The 19,601-nt window shown below is 42.1% G+C and overlaps 1 protein-coding gene across 4 annotated transcripts in view; it reads right to left on the bottom strand.

Moving 5' to 3' along the window:
• Positions 1-12,060, bottom strand: part of FBXL2 (F-box and leucine rich repeat protein 2) — a 74,786-nt gene extending 62,726 nt beyond the window's left edge. For all 4 annotated transcript variants that reach the window (XR_011092573.1, XM_068670646.1, XM_068670645.1 and 1 more), the window contains exon 1: positions 11,751-12,060. Coding sequence is in view for 3 of the 4 variants with exons in the window: in XM_068670646.1 (XP_068526747.1) it covers positions 11,751-11,753 (3 nt within the window). In the remaining variant the exon portion in view is untranslated. The remainder of the gene's footprint in view (positions 1-11,750) is intronic.
• Positions 12,061-19,601: the final 7,541 nt, after the last annotated feature.

The raw sequence follows: 19,601 nt of genomic DNA, 5'->3' as shown, positions 1-19,601 counted from the left end.
CTGAACATTTAGTATCACAGACCACTAAAAATCCTTAATCATTCAACATAACCATTCTGCAGTTGCAGAAGCTTCCTCAGAAGTTTTGATATCCATCTAGAACATACTTTCCATTTATATGCATAAAAAATATATATATATATAAAGCTAATTTGCAGACTGTTACTAGCTTTTGCCGTTAAAGACAATAAAAAATCTTTTTACAAATACATCAACGCAAAATGGAGGACTAAGGAGAATCTCCATCCTTTACTGGATGCGGGGGGAAACCTTGTTACAAAAGATGAGGAAAAGGCGGAGGTGCTTAATGCCTTCTTTGCCTCAGTCTTTAGTGGCAATACTGGTTGTTCTCTGGATACCCAGTACCCTGAGCTGGTGGAAGGGGATAGGGAGCAGAATGTGGCCCTCACTATCCATGAGGAAATGGTTGGCGACATGCTACGGCACTTGGATGTACGCAAGTCGATGGGGCCAGATGGGATCCACCCAAGGGTACTGAGAGAACTGGCAGAGGAGCTAGCCAAGCCACTTACCATCATTTATCAACAGTCCTGGCTATCGGGGGAGGTCCCAGCTGACTGACGGCTAGCAAACGTGACGCCCATCTACAAGAAGGGCCGGAGGGCAGACCTGGAGAACTATAGGCCTGTCAGTTTGACCTCAGTTCCAGGGAAGCTCATGGAGCAGATTATCTTGAGTGTCATCACGTGGCACTTACAGGGCAAGCAGGTGATCAGGCCCAGTCAGCATGGGTTTATGAAAGGCAGGTCCTGCTTGATGAACCTGATCTCCTTCCATGACAAAGCGACGCGCTTAGTGGATGAGGGAAAGGCTGTGGATGGTATTGGTCTTGTGGATGGTATTGAAGTCAAGGCTACCTTGACTTAAGTAAGGCTTTTGACACCGTTTCCCACAACATTCTCCTCAAGAAACTGGCTGCTTTTGGCTTGGACTGGAGTACGATTCATTGAGTTAGAAATTGGCTGGGTAGCCAGGCCCAAAGAGTCGTGGTGAATGGAGTTAAATCCAGTTTGAGGCCGGTCACTAGTAGAGTCCCCCAGGGCTCAGTACTAGGGCCATTCTCTTTAATATCTTGATCAGTAATCTAGATGAGCAGATTGAGTGCACCCTCAGTAAGTTTGCAGACGACACCAAGTTAGGTGCGTGTGTCGATCTGCTCGAGGGTAGGAAGGCTCTGCAGGAGGATCTGGATAGGCTGGACCCATGGGCTGAGGCCAATGGAATGTTGAATGAAGTTCAACAAGGCCAAGTAGCAGGTCCTGCACCTTGGGCCCAACAACCCCAAGCAGTGCTACAGGCTGGGAGATGAGTGGTTGGAGAGCTGCCAGGCAGAGAAGGACCTGGGAGTATTGGTTGATAATCAGCTGAATAGGAGCCAGCAGTGTGCTCAGGTGGCCAAGAAGGCCAACAACATCCTGGCTTGTACAAGAAGCCGTGTGGCCAGCAGGACTAGGGAAGTGATTGTCCCCCTGTACTCAGCTCTGGTGAGGCTGCACCTTGAGTACTGTGTTCAGTTTTGGGCCCCTCACTACAATAAGGACATGGAGATGCTCGAGTGAGTCCAGAGAAAGGCAACAAAGCTGGTGAGGGGTCTGGAGAGCAAGACCTATGAGGAACAGCTGAGGGAGCTGGGTTTGTTCAGCCTGGAGAAGAGGAGGCTCAGGGGCAACCTTATTGTTCTCTACAGGTACCTTAAAGAAGGCTGTCGCGAGGTGGGGGTTGGTCTATTCTCCCATGTGCCTGGTGACAGGACGATGGGGAACAGGCTAAAGTTGCACCAGGGGAGGTTTAGGTTGGATATTAGGAAGAACTTCTTTACCGAAAGGGTTGTTAGACATTGGAACAGGCTGCCCAGGGAAGTGGCAGAGTCACTATCCCTGGAGGTCTTTAAAAAATGTTTAGATATGGAGCTTAGGGATATGGTTTAGTGGAGGACTTATTAGTGTTAGGTCAGAGGTTGGACTCAATGATCTTGAGGTCTCTTCCAATCTAGAAATTCTGTGATTCTGTGAAGTATGCCGTAGCTTTGCCAGTGCAAAATCTATTATTATACTACTTTTATTTATTCTGTAGACTCCCATATGTACAATAACATGGACATATGCTCACTATATGAAGATGACACAGCATTTAAATTCATAAGACATGAGGTATTTAATACAATACTATTTAATACAAACAGATAAAATGTGTGCTCAAGACTACTGGTATTTCCAGCTACTTAACTCCTGCATTAAAAAGCTAAAGCACTACATAACATAGCACAGATTTTTGGGACTAGTAAGTATTTTCCTCTTGTGGCCAGGGTGAAAATCTAAACCTACAACCAATCTATATTTCTGGCGGCTCTTATGGGAAAAAGACTTATCTCTGTTTATGAAAGGTATCTTTAGAATTTAAATCAAACCTAGACTGACTTGCAGACTCTGGTAAATAAATGACAGTAGACATGACCCGTATGCTTGCATTTAGAAATCCAAGTTAAACTGAAGAAAATGCAGCTTTTACTACTGCTTATGAGAAGCATGCGACTTGCCCTCCATACAAAGTACCATAACTACAAAACAAGTTGCGGATGAGGCAAGAAACAGGTTCAAAGCTGTTTTTTAGTGACATGGACAGTGGGATCAAGTGTACCCTCAACAAGTCTGCAGGTGACACCAAGCTGAGTGGTGCAGTTAATACCCCAAAAAGAAGGGATGCCATCCAAAGGGAGCTGGACAAGCTAGAAAAGCGGGCCTATGTGAACCTAAGGTTCAACTACTCCAGGTTCGAGGTGCTGCACCTGGGCTGGGGCAATGCCAGACATGAGGACAGAGACATGAGGACTCATTGAGAGCAGCCTTGCAGAGAAGGACTTGGGGGTTCTGGAAGATGAAAAGCTAGACACGAGCTGGAAGTGAGTGCTTGCAACCCAGAAGGCCAACTGCATCCTGGGCTGCATTGACAGAGGGGTGGCCAGCATATGGAAGGAAGTGATCGTGCCCCTCTGCTCTGCCCTTGTGAGGCTCCACCTAGAGTGCTGCATCCAGGTCTGGGGTCCCCAGCACATGAAGGATGTGGGGTTGTTAGAGTGGGTCCAGAGGAGGGCCACAAAGTTGCTCAGAGGCCTGAAGCACCTCTGCTACAAAAAGAGGCTGAGAGAGCTGGGGCTGTTCAGCCTGGAGAAGACTCAAGGAAGGCTTTATAGTGGCTTCTCAGTAGTACTTAGAGGGAGCGTATAAAAAAGATGGAGAGCGACTTTTTACTCAGGCAGATAGTGATAGAAAGGTTTTAGTTCTCATTTTAAACTAGAAGAGGGGAGACTTAAATAAGATGTTAGGAATAAATTCTTCACTCCAAGGGTAATGAGGCACTGGCATAGGTTGCCCAGAGAAGCTGTGGATGTCCCATCCCTGGAAGTGTTCCAGACCAGATTGGAGGAGGCCCCGATCAATCTGGGAGGTATCTCTGCCCATGGCAGGGGGTTGGAACTGGATGATCTTTAGAGTGCTTTCCAACCCAAGCCATTCTGTGATTCTCTCAGTTATATGTGCTGGTGTATACACTAGCTATAGTTATCATATCAAAATATTCTTATGGAATATTTAAATAAATGAAAAAACCTTTACTTCTTTACTCTGAAAAAGTAGATCAGCCTCTAGAATGATCCTGCATTTGAATCTCGGAAGAGAGGGAACCCTTTAAGGCTCTTCAGTTTCATTTTTTTGCCAAATCAACAGCAGACATGGCATAATGGAGGCTGTCATCTTCTAGACAGAACATAAGGGGGCTGATTGTGTGCAACTGGTGTCAAAAAGAGAAGGTCAATATATTGGACAATCTATTCCTTTTTTGAGGATTTCCTGATTATCTGAAACTGCCATTAATCACAGAATTCATTAATGAAGTAATTACCCTGGGTACATATATCTATCACCTCTTTGAAGTAATAGGACTGTGCTATTTATTTTTTTGGTTGACTTTTGTATCTTGACTTGCTAATTTTCTATTTTAAAAAAAATAAAAAATAAAGCCAGTCAAGGAAGTGTTCATCAACTGTTGTGAAAATATTCTAATAACCTTGAAAAATATGACTTCCTCTTCTTTAGTCAGACAGTGCTGACAACAACACACCCTCAAAATACCTGTCCAGTGTTACAAAATAACTGTGGATGCAGAAATAATATTTCTTCTTTCTTTGCTTTCACATTTGATAGCAAGTTTGCCTGTGTTAATGACAGGGTACACAAAAACCACAGAAAAGCATGTTTCAAATTGTACAAAAACATGAAATACAACAGAAAAATCAGTTCAGAATGAAAAAAGAGAGGTAACATTGAACATACGTAACAGAATATTACTCTAAAACCAGCTCTGGATTTCCTGTAAGCATAAGAGATACAGGAAATGTCTACATTCTGACAGGAGTTCGGGAAACAAACAGAACAAAATATGCAAGGGAAAACTAACGGTGCTCTACCAAAGCCTGTTTTCCACAGCTAGTTGGTTATTACTTCAATTCTGGGCCATTTCTCATATTCCTTAACTGACCTCTTGCTTTAGCATCTTCACTTCACTTTTCTAAGACTGGTTACAGTAAGGTAAAGGCTGAAGATTTCCTTAAAATATTACCTGATATTTACTTTCACTAAATTTCTTACATAACTATCGCTTTTTTCATTTTATAAAATGTAGTATGTACATATACACATTGTGTCTCATCTTTTTGCTTCCTCTTCCACATTATTAAATATGACGACTACCTTTAGTCCTAGAACATAACTTTCTGATACATCACAGCTAGCTTGTCACCATATTATTCTCTTCTGGTCTAACAGTTAACTCTCCTGTTTATAACAGAATTAGTGAAGTGAAGACACATTTTTTGATGGAGTTGTGCACATATGTTTTTGTACACAAATTGACAAGGAACTGCAGCATGCTCAAAGAAGTTAATTTTCCTCTGTGAAGAAACAAATATTCATCCCGATCTATCATGCTCATCTAAGCCATTTAGAAATTCTATTTTATTATGTTCAGCATCAAAATAAGGTTATACTACTCATTTTGTTGATAGTCACTTTTTTTAGATGATGCGATTTCAGTCATCATTTAGTCCTCTATTGAACAGGACCATTTTCTTAATATGTGTAACCACTTTGTTAGCAACTCAGCTATAATGGCTCAATTCCAGAGATACTTATGGATCTCATTTCCAGTGATATCAGAGTAGATGAGGACATTCAACCTGCTAACTTTTCAAATCAAGTTGTTTTTGAGATTGTGTTTTTTAATAACTTTGCTCATTAGAGTGCTAAAGTAAGCATTTTTTAGTAAACGTGGGTTTGACAAAGAGGAAATCTTGAGACCCCAAACGACACCAGCGAAAAGAGAAGACAAACTGTTAGCAGGGTTGAGTTACTTACCAAGTCAGTAACAAAACCAAAGGGTGGGTCACTGTCACCAAAGGAGACAGCAGTTTAGAATTAAATCCATTCATTTCCCTTCTCCTGGTGTTGACACAGCAAACATCCTAGCTAAGCTGTAAGTATTGCCATATGTAAAAAGCATAGAATCTTTCAGGTTTCTACTGGCAAGAACAGGATTTATTTAGTATTATTTATGCAGTAATAGGCATCATAAGAACAAGATGCTTTAAAGGAAAATCTTGTCAAAATTAAAATTGAGGTTTTACTCAGGTCCCTGATGTGCAGATTTGTGCTACCCAACACAAAACCCACCAACTCGCTGCACATCTCTGCTCCTCCGTGGGAACGCCCAACTATTGCCTGAGCCATTTCACCTTCACCATGCAGCTGAAATTGCCTCTTGCTACAGCAGAAGAAAACCCAGATCAGAGTGCTCAAACTGCTCTGGGTAGCAGAACTGCAGTCATCAAATGGAGAACTTTTAGCATGCCATTAACTACAGGAGAAAAATAGAGGATGAAGAAGAAAAGCAAAAATCTTCCCTGACTAACGATTAAGGATTACCTCATGTTATACTACAAAATGTTTTTCAATGGTTAGGGAATTGCTGCTAACTGGTGCTTCCTCTAGAAACATGCAATTAATGCACTGGAAATGGCAGACGAGCAGACTCATTTAACACTGAGCAAGCAGCAAAACGTAACTGTATCTAGGCAACAAAAGCAGGAGAATGGATGTGCACTGCTAACGGGACTGAAACAAAGGATATCAAACACAACAAAATTGAATGTCAAAAGGTGATGCCATCTCAGACCATGCACATCTACAGTGGCAACAAACTGGCAGTATTTTATATGAACATGCAGATGCTGTCTGCCACCCAGGCTCTTGCTCCCATGCTCTGCCTCAGGCTTTGGCTCTGTGCACTTGGAAATCCCAGCCATGCTGCTCTGTCGTGGCAGCTAACCACCTTTTCCCCTGGAACCCACTACCTGAGCCCAGCAAGCTGCCTTCAGCAGGCTTTCAGCTCCCTCAGCACTTCCAGATATCTACTGTATCTTTCCTCTTCCAGCACTGTGACAAACTGATGGATCAAAAGCCACTGACACCTCACATGAAAGCCTTTTGCTCTTGTGTTGGTATTATAAACCATCACAGCTCACCTTCAGAAAAGATCAAACACACCCAGGAATCTCTCTCCACCTTTCCAAAATGCCTCACTGACCTAGGGCTGCCCATAAAGGCCATACTGTCTTTAAAGTCTCCCCACAGCGAGCTCTGTCCGAGATAAAACCTGCCAGGCAGAAGCAGCTGGCCACACTGCCCATTTTGCTGTTTGGTTTGCTTCCAGAAAAGCCATCTTTCTTGTTTTGCCAGCACTGGTATTCAGAGCACATCATTCACATTTTACTGGAGGGCATCAGTCTGGCTCTGCAAGGCCCCACTCTCACTTGGCGACAGATGAAGGTCACTCACAAACATCAGTGCTCACCTCTGCAGCCATGCAGCTCTACCTTGGCACCTTCAGCCACTTCAGCTCAGCTGCCCCTTCAAGCAGACCCGGGGGTGCCTGGGGTTGCCCCATCCACCCATTCGCAGTTGGCCAAGTAGTTGACAGCACCCTTTCCCCTTTAGCTTTCAGAAGTGCAGACACTTTCTGCCAGCTGTACTTGGAAAACACCAATCAATTTTTCTTCAGAGTATGGCTTTTCAACTGCAGGTAGCCAGGTTATTAAGGCCCAACAAGTTAGTGAAACTTACTAGCTGAGCTGTCCATCCTTGTAAGCGAGACTCACCTTCTCTCCTACAAAGTCACCAGAGAGAGCAGTTCAGCTCAGGGAAAGAAAAGTGCTTAAACAGCAACAAATTTGGAAAAAGTTGTTAATTGCATGTCTAAACATTCTTCAAGTATATATAAAGAGACAGCTGAAAAAATGGGATTGATAAGGTTTTATCCTCATCTGCTAAAGCATAGTTCTACCTCTTAGACATATACTGATTAGTAAACCTTCTTTTAGGTGTTTTTTTGTTATTGGTTGCCCACACACAAAAAAAGTTTTAATGACTACATATTTCCTTTTGTTCATTTGTCCATATATTTGTCCATAACTTCTCTTTTAAGGTCATGATCTTCCAAACAAAAACAGCATACAATGAAGCATTTATAGATTATTGCTTAAAAAGTAGAATAAAGCCTTCAACTGAAGTAATCTGTAGATTTGATTGTCCAAGTGGAACACAGGGAAACCTGTACCGTCTACTCCACCGGTTTCAAGAGCAACAGACCTATGGCAGAAAATTAAAGTTGAATGGATCAAGCACTTGTTGACTGTAGCCCATCAGAAAGCTAGAGGATGCATCTTTCAGATTCTGTATCCTTCAGAAGTGGTGCCTTTTTTTTCTTGAGCAAGAATGTAACAAATCCCTTCTCAAGCATCAAACAGGCTCAAATACAGTTTGCAAAAGCCTAAATTCAAAATACTTGAGAAATAAATTTCCCTTGGTGCATTCACATAACTTTGACATTCTAAACAGAAAGCTTGAAATGAATTCTTAGGCAGCTTTCTCCTCAACATCATCCACAGGGACTGTTTACTCATTAAAATTCATCTCGTGACAAAAATCTATTTGGTTTCACACAGCCTTCACAGATTCATATTATAATAAACATTTAGACATTCAGACTGTGATACATTTTTGGAAAATCACAAAGAAAAGCTGGTATCCATTTGCTTGAATGCATGAGTATTTGGTTATGGAAAGCCATTCTGTTTCAGCCATCCAAATTTAATCCACATCACAGATTCATCAGAGCCCTTAGGAGTACACCTTTCAAAATTCCAGCTCTGAATCATTGTGTCAATATATAATTGTAGTGCTACACATATGACTAGTTTTATTCCCAGTCTCCAGTATACTAGCCTGCAGACACACTGATGTCAGTACCAACTCTCCTAACGTGCAAACCTAGAAATTCTTCTGCAGGTCCATTTCTCCAGGAATTTCCGCTATTCTAAGTTGGACTGATGCAGCCCTTTCTCCAAACACACTACCCATATACAGAAGGTCAATTATTTTTTCCTATTATGCTAGCTCAAACTGTAACTGAAATTATGGCTTAAGTCCTGATTGCATGGTTGAAGCTGAATCCCCTCCTCTGACCACCTGAGAGACAGATTTTGAATACTGGTTTCTTTCCCCAAAGACAACTGCTCTTCAGAATTATATAGAATTATATAGAAGATATAGTTCATTACAGAAATGAAGCTAAAGCTTCTCCAAAGCTGTTTTAAAGCAGCGCTTGATCTGCACTGCAAACAATGTCAGAACCGATGTTTTTCTTACCACTGAGTGTGAAATTTTTGCCTAGTGGAGGTTTGCTCTTTGGAACAATCTCCCCCAAGAATGAACCAGAAAACAAATATGACAAGATCTGTGTTGCCACTGCACACACGATATAAGTGTTGTATGATTAATAAAAGCTTTCAGTTACAAGAGACAAAATTATGTCTTCATGATTACATGCAGCAATTATGTCTGACTTCAAAGGAAATAGCATTACAGTAGCATTTCCAAAATACTTTTTTAAACTGCTCCAGGAAAGGTAAAAGGTTAAGACTTAAAGAAGCTGGACATTCACTTAACTGTTAGTATTTCCCAAAGCTTACAGTCCTTGAATTTCTGTAGAAATAAAATATCCTCAATACTTTTGTTTAGGAAGTATGTTATAGACATGTTCAGTACTACTTGTATGCTCAGACATTTTGGCCCGTAATATTTGAATAACTACTACATAATATTAAGCAATGATCCAGAAAGGCCTTTGCTCAGTGAAGCTCTGACCTCAATTTTAGCATCTGAGGACCAAAAAAACTTGACATACTGGTAGAGTTTCACATTTATGCAGACTTGATGATGTCTCAGCTCCTTGATTTAAATTTACAGAACATACTGGTTAACCAATTGAAAAGTAACCGAACCCAATGAAAACAGAGCTTCCTATTTCCTTCTGCCTGAAGAAGAGCAGAGGAAAACACTGACAGAAAAAGAGTATACCTTGAAGCGTAGCCAACATTTTAAAGTTTGGTATCAGTCTGTTGCCATTAAGCTCTTGTGGACTGTACAGCAACAGCTCGTGGTTTTAAGAATGCAGGCCCAGAAAGGGGCATGTTTCCAGCTCCAGGCCTCATCTCACATGAGTGCAGTGTTTCTCCAAAGCAAAGATAATAACCCAGATGGAATCACTCAAAGAGATTTGAAGGGTATTGAAGGGACAGCAATGGGGCTGCCAAAAGGATGCACCTTACAGACGCCAGGCTTTCTTTTCTTGGGCAGGTTAAACAACATGTCCTTCCTTAAGCACCAGAGACTCAGACGGCATTTGCAGAAGCCTAAGTTCAAAACACCTGAAAAAGGTACTTCCCTTTGACCATTCAACTAACTCTGATCAAAAACACTGAAACTGATTCCACAGCAGCTGTCACCACAACATCATTCACAGGGACCGTTCATCTCATCACAGAAATAATCCATTTGGTTCCAAGCAGTCTTGCAGTAACACACTATATGCACAGATTTTCAGACATTTATAGCATGGCATACTTTTGGAAAAATCAGTCTGAGAGAAGAGTTTCATCTTTAACAAACCATCAGTAAAAAATGCTCAAGCTCAAGAATAACTAGTTTAAACTTTTAAGGAAGTATGTAAGTAACTTCTTGATCCTGAAAAATAAACATGGGTTTGACAGAGAAGAAACCATTACGCTGTGAATTTGAAGTCCACCATTGTATTCCTGTAATGCCTGCTATATATCTTTTGTAACAGTGGATTCAGACATACTGCATTTTAAAGAACACAAGTCTGACCTGCAACATTTAGAAGTTATTCTTTGCTTCTTCACAGAAGCTTTACAAACAAATAAAATATCCCACCACATGTTACAAAATTCAAGTGGGAAAGCTGTTTTGCAAAAGCTGACAGAACACTGGACTCCAACCCTATCACAATCAAGTCACTCAATATACCTTGTCCACATATGTCCAGATAACAGTGTAACCATTTTTGTATTGTGCTGAAATGATAAATGAAAGAAGAAGAAGAAATTTATGAAGTATACAAATCACCTTCCCAAAACGTTTATTAGAAAGAATACAAATGAATGTTGTGCCTATTGTCTAAATTAGCTCCGGGCTGCTGTCTGAACAAGGAGAGAAAACTCTTCGATTACACAGTTTCATATGGTTTTGTCATACTTAGCATATCCCTTTTAAGTGCATGTCTGATTGGGGAAAAAATACTACTAGGACTATCAGGCAAGTTGATAATTTATATGAAACTGATGCTGTTATTCTGACTCCTAATTGACAAAACAGTTGAAGTACTGTTAATGTATAGCCTTCTGCTGGCATTCAGATCAATATTGTCACCGTGCCAAGATTAGTACTACTTTTCTACACTAACCTAAAAATAGTTGCTATGCTTCAGTGAAAATCTGACTTTTCGTTTCAACTTTCCACATCTGCTAGCCCCACATTCTCTCTAATTTTAACTAATATCACTAAATATTTCAGTCTGCTGTCAGAATAAGTGAGCAATAAGCCAACAACATTTCAGATTTGTAGAAACGCTGACACTTCATATATTAAACACTGCATGTTAAGTGCGTGAAATCAATTCCTTCTTCATCTTCCTCTGAGTAAGTGGAAAATATTCACTTATGTTTGTGATATACTCCATAAAAGCCATTTAGTTTGTTGTTTTTCAGTCTGCCATTTTCCCTAACGTTAGCCCAGGAGATAAATTCATTTCTACTTGGTTTACTTCTCAGATACTCCCCATCCCAGAAGCTCCACCAAGACGTGTGGTGGCATACCAGTGAAAAGTAGGGCACATCACTAAGTTACACCGTAACTACCTCACCAACACCACCCCACCCGCAGCCACGCTGCTGTTTACTCACCCTTGTAGCAGCAGTAGCAATTTCCCAAACCTCTGCCTGGCAAATCCCTCCACCCCAAAAACACGGTATGACACAGTAGCACGCCCACCCTTTTGATTCCACCTCTAATTAGCTATCAAGGCTGTTTTCTGTTTTGCTCAGGTTCAAAATACCTGGGCTAGAAGCGCAGGGAGCCCAACCAAGCCTTTACACAGAGGCAGCAGAGAGGCGGCAGTACCTCAGGGGCCCCCTTCTTCCCCCCTAAGGTCTGGCCCCCGCACCCGCCGCAGGAACCCTCCCGCTCCCCCCTCGAAGCCCTAACCGCCATCCTCTCCCTCAGGGCACGGCGGCAGCCCACCCCCCTCACCCCCGGACTCACCATGGCGGCGGCGGGGCCCCGTCGTCCTGACGACGCTGAGCCCCGAGGACGGCGCCAGGTGCAACGGCCGCGCGCGCGCACCCCCTCCCTCCCTGCTCGTCGTCGTCGCCGCCGCCACCGCCTCCCCGACCTGGGGCGGGGCGGGGCCGCCGCCGCCAGTAGGAGCCCCCCACGTGACTGCCGCTGCCACCGCCCCTGCGCCCTGAGCCCGGGCCGCCCCGCCCTGGTGGCTTGCTCCTCCCTCCCCCTACAGGCCCAGGTGGCGGGCGGAGGGGGGCGCGAGATGGCGGGCGTTGCGGTGGATGGGGAGGGAGGGTGCCTCATGGGGTGAAATCCCATAGAAAATAGGAGAGGGAGGGTTGGTGCAGCTGTCTGGTAGCGCTGCTGGACATGTCCGCGCTGTCTGCTTTCCTCCAGGTCTGCAGGTGCCCCCTGCTCTTCCAGTTTGTGGGTTGGGATGTGAAATGGCTGCTGGAAACACGTTTGGTCCCAGGTGGTAAAGGTCCCAGGTGCGTGTTTGCTTACCTTGCAGCCACGTGCGTGGAAAGCTGAAGGTGATAACTGCAGTACAATCCACAAAGTCTCATCTGTCAGCCAAGTGCTTTAAAGTAATGCATGTGCTCAGTTGCCTCTATGAGCATTGCATAAAACCACTATCAGAGCCAAATTAATATTGTTAATAGCACTCTTACAGGTTACATCTGTTCAGCGGTCACAATACCACATACAAAATTGAGGAGATGGGCAAAATTGAGGAGAAAAACCTCTCCCAGCAGGTAATGTCTGATGTTGATGCAGTTCTGTTGAAACAGAAGTGGCCACGGTAGAAAAACACAATTTTGCTGTTTGGAATGAAATGCATTAATTCCTTTAAAGATGAAACCTTCTGGTTTGATTAACAGTAAAAATGGTTTCTTATGAAAGAGTCCTTTCTCAGAACCCACAGGTAAACAGCCAGTACATGCACATACCATTTGTTGGCACTTCTCTGAATCAACTGTCTCACTCTCCAGATTTTGGAGAATGACCTGGTTCATGCATACATTTGGTCTGGTTTGTATAGGAGGGAAGAAAGCCTCAGAAATGTGAAATATGTATAAACAATTTGGGCATGTTCAGCTGAATTGCAGAAGGCCTAGACTAGCAGTTTCTAAATTCCATTGGTTCACATTCAAAAATAAATAAATAAATAAATAAGATTATCACATGATTTCTTATATTTTTTTAGTTCAGTGTGAAATTCTGCACTCTGTTATAAAGATGGGGATAGATCATCCTATCACTGCAGTGAAAAGAAAGCAATTTTGGAATCAGAGTTGCAGCAACCTGAAGAAAAAAAAATATTTTACAAAAAATAAGTGGTATTGCAGGATAATATTATTTTTTTCTTAATGAAGAGGAGTTCAGAATAATTAGCCCAATGGGGATCTGTTTAAGGCAATATGAGAGGCAAATGTGGAGTGGACTTTCCGTGGCCCAATATCAGTTCTTATTTGATAAAAAATGTGGGAAGGAATGGAACAATACAGAATAAATTTGAACTAGTATTTTTTGTATAAAAGGCTGTAAGAAAGAAAGTTCCATGTTTCATCCCTCAGGGAAGAGGAGGCAGCTGTGTCTTTGCCACCTGTGTATTTGCTTAAGATGTAGAAGGCTGAAAACTGTATCTTTTGATGGAGGCCAGCTAATGATAATATAATGCTTCACCTACTGACTTTCTGGACTGCTTTTTTCCTTCTTGTCTGTATCGTGGCACAACTTGAAAATTCAATCCAAGAAAAGCTCACTCAGAAAATCCTCTAGACAGCTTTCAGTTTTGACAAATAAGCAATCAGTTGTGGAAAGACTTCAGAGATGTGTATACAACGTGGTCTCTCTTCTCCATTTGCCATCTGTGGAATGTCTCAGTATACACATTTGAAGTGTTAAGAGAATATATCCATGCATAGTGTCCTGTTTTCAACTGAGCCACTGCGTGATGAACAAGGTTTTATTTAAAAATTCACATCCAGCTCTAACATTAGCATTCTTTTAAAATTATTAGATTTTTACTTTGCACTGGTCATTCTAGAATGACTGGTTAACTAAGTTATTACTGATACTTTCTGATATTTTTTAAGCTGCAAACCTACATTCAATAGCTTGACCTTTTAACTTAACTGTCTGAAGTTTCTCCTAATTGTTCTAGACTCTCATTGAATGCTGACCAAATTCTCTTCTTACCTTTTCAACAAACTTAAAAGAAATGAAAAACAGTTTAAGTACTTGTCAGAGAAAATGAGCAAGTGCCAGCTATAGAAGGGTGGGTTAGTGCGCAGAAATGAGTAAGATCTTGCAGAAAAGGGGGCCAGTTCTGGAAGTCGTTACTCTTCCTAAACAGCAGCTTTGAGGCCTCTGAGCTGTTATGTCCTGCATTAGGTCCTATGGCTCAGAAGAGACTTTCAGATTCCAGAAGGTCATTGCAGAGACTGAGTAGCCCAGTGTTGCAAACTCAGTTTTATTTCCAGATTCCTGCCTCTTCACTTATGCTTTCCCCAAATTCACTAGAAACCACTATGGGTTTCTCCATGCATGTTGTTTCCCAACTTTGCCAGACTGCAGTAACAGAGTATTTAGAGTTCAGGAGGAAACTTGCCATACAGTAGTTTCCTCTGCAGTGGTCTTTTGATTGCTGGACTCCATTGCGTCTAGAAGTGCCTTGGTATTCTTTGCAGTGGCCTTGTGCCCACTATGCCCATCTCTGTAGAAATCTTTCCAGGAATTGTCCCTTATTAGCTGAAGGAATTGGGTTTGAAACTAGCTAATTATTTGACCTTTACCTTTCCTTCTTTTCCCCCCCTCCCCCATCTCCCTTTATGCTAGTAAAGCATAGCCATATATTATTGGCCACTCCATAGCCAATAACTTAGGCTCAGGCGAGGATCTCAGTGAAGTAGTAATTTATTTGCGATTGCAATGGCGGGCACCCCACAAGCAGGAGAGAGTGCATCTACTAGTTCCAAAACACAGTTTATATACTTTTTGATGACAGGACCCTCCCGTTTCCCCACTGAGTGGGTAATCCAGGTTCACAATCTATCCAATGCTTCACAAACAATGCATGGCCTTCAGTAGCCGGCCTGATAAATTTCAAATTTCTTTTGACATTTTTACTGCTTGAAGTGGTAATGTTTCTTCACTTATCTGACTTGACACCGTGATTTTCACCTAATTGTCCTAAGGAGTCTGGTTGTCTGCATTTTACCAGGTCGCCTGCTAAGCTTTCTTATCACTGTAAGCATATCTCAGTACGACATTCCCTCCTTCTAAACAATGTAACTCTGCAAAAACAACATTTCTATTCCTACAGTTCCCCCCTTTTCTTTTTTTATAAACTGTTGATTTTTGCAAAACCTTTCTCTAAGGTGTAATTTGGTAGATTTCTTCTTCTTCTTTGCTTTCTATCTCCTCATTATCACCTTATCTGAGTAAGGTGGTAGCTCCATGGTCATTTGTTTCAATAGTTCGGTTTCAGTTAACCACTGTACTAGTCCTCTTACACAGGGGATAATGCAGCAACCAATGGCTGTCAAAACTCCTATAACTACGATCAAGGATGTAAATATGGCTACTTTTTCTGGCAAGGGTGGTAAACCCTTACAATGCTCTAGTTACTGAGCCATCTGGGACAGTATTGTTAGGTATAAGAGTGCAACAATGAGTTGCTCTGTATCACACACACACACACACCTCCTTCCTCCACGAGCGTCATATCTAATGCTATCCCTGTTTTCCCAAGCCATTTTCCTGGTGGCATCTAGTTGTTCAGCGATTCCTCTCATCGCATCCCTGGTGTTATTGATGAATCTCTGCTGATTATAAAAGATATAATTAATCCAATCCACATTTTTATTGATTGTTACCCACCAGAACAGTGACTCAAACCCTACAGCAATTTGGTTTCTGGCTTTATGTTCATCCGGAACTCCTCTAGGTACCCCAGTAGAATCTATGTATACTCTACCATCAAATGATATTCCTAAGCCTCTTTTACTTCTTCTGGGTATTTGTGATGTTTCTCTCTCAAATGCCAGGGTGAAGGGTATAGCTAATTGAACAAGTGCACAAGTGCCTTCCCAATTAGATGGTAGGGTGGACCGTAAGATCTTCCCTCCACCGTACCACCAGAGATCTGCCCTGGAGATCTCTAGTCTTGAGCAGTTTCCCATCAAGTCCTTGGTAGCACAAGGCAAATTCTCCCAGATGCTGGGTAGCACTCACACCCTGCTGTGAAAGGCAAGCTGTATGGTTACCTATAGCTGTAGAGAATGCAGGGGGAACCGCGATATTGCTATCATGCAAGGAACAGCAAAAAGAGACTTACAGGCCTCATTTCCCCAGGCAGTCTTTTCTTGGTACAATGCAATCATACATCGCATCCCTTGGGAGTCTTCAGTCCACCCCCATGGGAAGGGCACTATCTGGGCAATCGGTCATCCCGAGGCACAAGCATAGCAGTAGCTAGGTTGAGACTCTGGACGGTATATTTGACCCATTCTATCCAGGCATTCACATCCCAATACCTTGTTTGAACTGCCACATTTCAGAGGGCCTCCTGTTTTCTCTCCTGTTTTCTCGTTGAGTTTCTCCCTTTCTCTGATTGCAATAGAGGATTGTTTCCATACAGCTATTCTCAATCTGGCTGTTGGGTCTCTCCCAGTTATTTGTTCTCTCTGTTCAATTGTCGTTGGGCATTTAAATCTCCACAAGCTAACACCTCACAAGCATCAAACGTGACAGATTGTGGTACATAACCCTGTCACAGTCACCCATATTTTGATGGGGTATCCCGTTTTTGCTATTATCTGGTCATGCCTTTTCCAAGTTGCCAATTGACCGAGGCCTTCTCTGAGGCCTAGAATCACTAAAAACAAAATTAGTAATCGATTTTTCCCTGTCATTATTTTTAAACCTTAGGTTTCCAAATAATTATCAATACAAAGAATAAGATGTACACTACTACTATAACAACCCCCCCCACCTTGGGAGCACTGCAGTTCTCTATAGGTCTGTCCTTTCTCTCAATCACAAGTCACAGTCGTTAGTTACCTGTGAAAATAAAAGGTTAGTTTACAATTGTAAGCTTTTATCATACTCAGAATCCACTATGAGATTTTTCTCTTCAATTTCAACTTCCAACAAGTATTCTGTAGTAACAGCTTCCCAGATACTAGGGTCGACGGATGCCTTCACTCGAGTATAGTGAGTCCAACATTTTTCCGCAGTTCTTACGGCTGTTTCAGTGGTTAGTAACTGTCCTTCCCATTCAGGCCGGAGTTGACTCTTTCCAGGTCCGAATCAGGACCCGGTTTCCTGGGTGATGGTGGTGATTGGGGAATTCCAAAGGTGGGGTTTGAGCCAACAACCCACAGGTCCTGAGAGATGACAAAGAAGAGGACAACCCCAGAATATAGTTCTCAAGGAAACTGTCTTGTTTTGAATTGTGGTATCTCATCCCTTCTGCCCAAATAGGACAATCTGAACAGTATCTCATATGGTGAAATTCCTATATCCTTTCTTGGTGCTGTTTGAACCTGTAGGAGTAAGCATTTTACCCAAGGAAGTTGGGTTTCTAACACTAATTTAGTTAATTGCTTCTTTAATGTCTGGTTCATTCGCTCCACCTTCCCAGAAGAGGAGGGGTGCCAGGGGCTGTGAAAATCCCACTCAATCTCTAAGGCCTGCTTGAACCCTTGCAGTAAAGCTTTACACCCATCCAGTCACATGGTCAATTAGGACGAACAAGTAACTCAGTAAACTTTACCTGTATACTTTGGAAAGGTCAAATCCCTGGTTCCCGTCCCCCTCTAGATGGGTTACAGAAGACCTTTTTATTTACCTTTTGACATATAGTACATCCTCTGCATATGTGCTTCTGTGTATATTCCTACACAGACATACTTTCTTAGCACAACATCACACATTGCTTGCACCTCCCAATGACTCTTCTGATGTAAAACAGTTAATATTTGCCTCATTATCACTTTATTCAGCATTTCTCTCCCATCAGGGAGTATCCATTTTCCTTCAGACTTCATAGCTCCTGATTCCTTAAAAAAATCGTTCTTTTAAAACTTTTTAGTTCTTTCTTAATTTTCAACAATTCCCTGAATCCTCTCTGGATTTATTCTTTGTTTTCCCTCAGACATTAGATGCCTTATATACCTGACTTCTCTTTCTCCATATTGTAATTTATTTGTATTTATTAATATATTTATTTTATAATTTATTAATATATTAACATATATTGTTAATATTTTATAGTTTATTAATATATTAACATATATTGTTAATATTGTTAATTTATTAATATATTAACATATATTGTAATTCAGAGGTGAATATATATTTGCTCACAGGGCCTGAGAGCACTCCATTAATAACACTGTTATTCCAGTCTAACAATTTACTAGTTGAATGCCCAATTTCATCACCAAATCCCTTCCCAACAAGTTAGTCCCTGCCTTGGGTACATACAATAATTGCCCGGTGATCTTTTTATCCCCTAGTCTCAGCTTGGTATCCCCCAAAACTGGCACTGTTTTCCCAGCCCCTTCTACCCCCATCACTTTTAGGGTTTCGTTAGTTAATTTAATCCGTGATGCTTTACAGGCCACTAATGACCTACCTACACCAGTGTACTGGGTTCACATGGCAAGGTCCTGGGCAGGCTGCAGTGGTAGCCCCTGTGAGGAGAATCCAGAAGCCTCCCCATGGCAGATAAGGGACAGTTTCAGCCGGCCCCAAAGGGGCCCACCACTGCCCAGAGCCAAGCCATGAGCAACACAGTCTGTACCTCTTCAGAGCACATCCAAGAAAACGAAAACAAAAACCTGCCGCTAAACAGCAGCTGGGAGAGGGAGGAGCGAGAAACCTCACTGTAGACACCAAAGTCAGTGCAGAAGGAGGGGGAGGAGGCGCTTCAGGCGCCGGAGCCGAAGCCCCCCTGTGGAGACGGTCCTGGTGGAGCAGGCTGTCCTCCCCCCTCACTCTGATACTTGGGGAACTGACCAAACACCACAGCAAGTATACCAAAACTTGTAGACTGTTACTTAAATAATGCCTACATCTTCTTCCTCTGCTCATTCAACTTCAAACAGCTCTGTCAAATACTACATACCACACCTTTAACACCTTCAATAACTCTTTCAACACTTCTTTTTATCTTTCTCCAGTCTGTACTTTTGTGGGAATAAAAATGTTGTTTTTACAGAGTTACATTGTTTAAAGGTAAGGAATGTGGTATTGAGATATCTTTGCAGTGATAAGAAAACTTAGCAGGTAACTTTGTAAAATGCAGATAATCCGACTCCTTAGAACAATTAGGTGAAAATCACGGTGTCAAATCAGATAAGTGAAGAAACGTTACCACTTTAAACAGTAAAAGAGTCAAAAGAAATTTGAAATTTAACAGGCTGGCAACTGAAAGCCATGTATTGTCTGTGAAGCATTGGATAGGTTGTGAACCTGGATTACCCCGTCAATGGGGAAACAGGGAAGGGTCCCGGCCATTGAGAAATAAAGTATATAAACCGTACTGTGTGACTAGTAGGTGTGCTCCTGCTTGTGGGATGCCTGCCGTTGCAATTCTGGATAAATTACTACTTCACTGAGATCCTTGCCTGAACCTAAGTTATTGGCTACAGAGTGTTTCTCACACATTTACTAAAGGTTCAGACAGGGGCCAACTTAATTTCATACTTTTTGCCCTCCAGGGCACTGAAACAACATATCAGTATACCATATTTCATCCCATTTTCCTTCTCTCCTCCTTCCACTCCGGATATTCCTATTTGAAGTGGCAGCCTGGCC

This window comes from Anas acuta, chromosome 2 (genome assembly GCF_963932015.1).
Source record: "Anas acuta chromosome 2, bAnaAcu1.1, whole genome shotgun sequence".
Lineage (NCBI taxonomy): Eukaryota > Metazoa > Chordata > Aves > Anseriformes > Anatidae > Anas > Anas acuta.
This window is presented reverse-complemented; position numbering and strand designations above follow the sequence as displayed.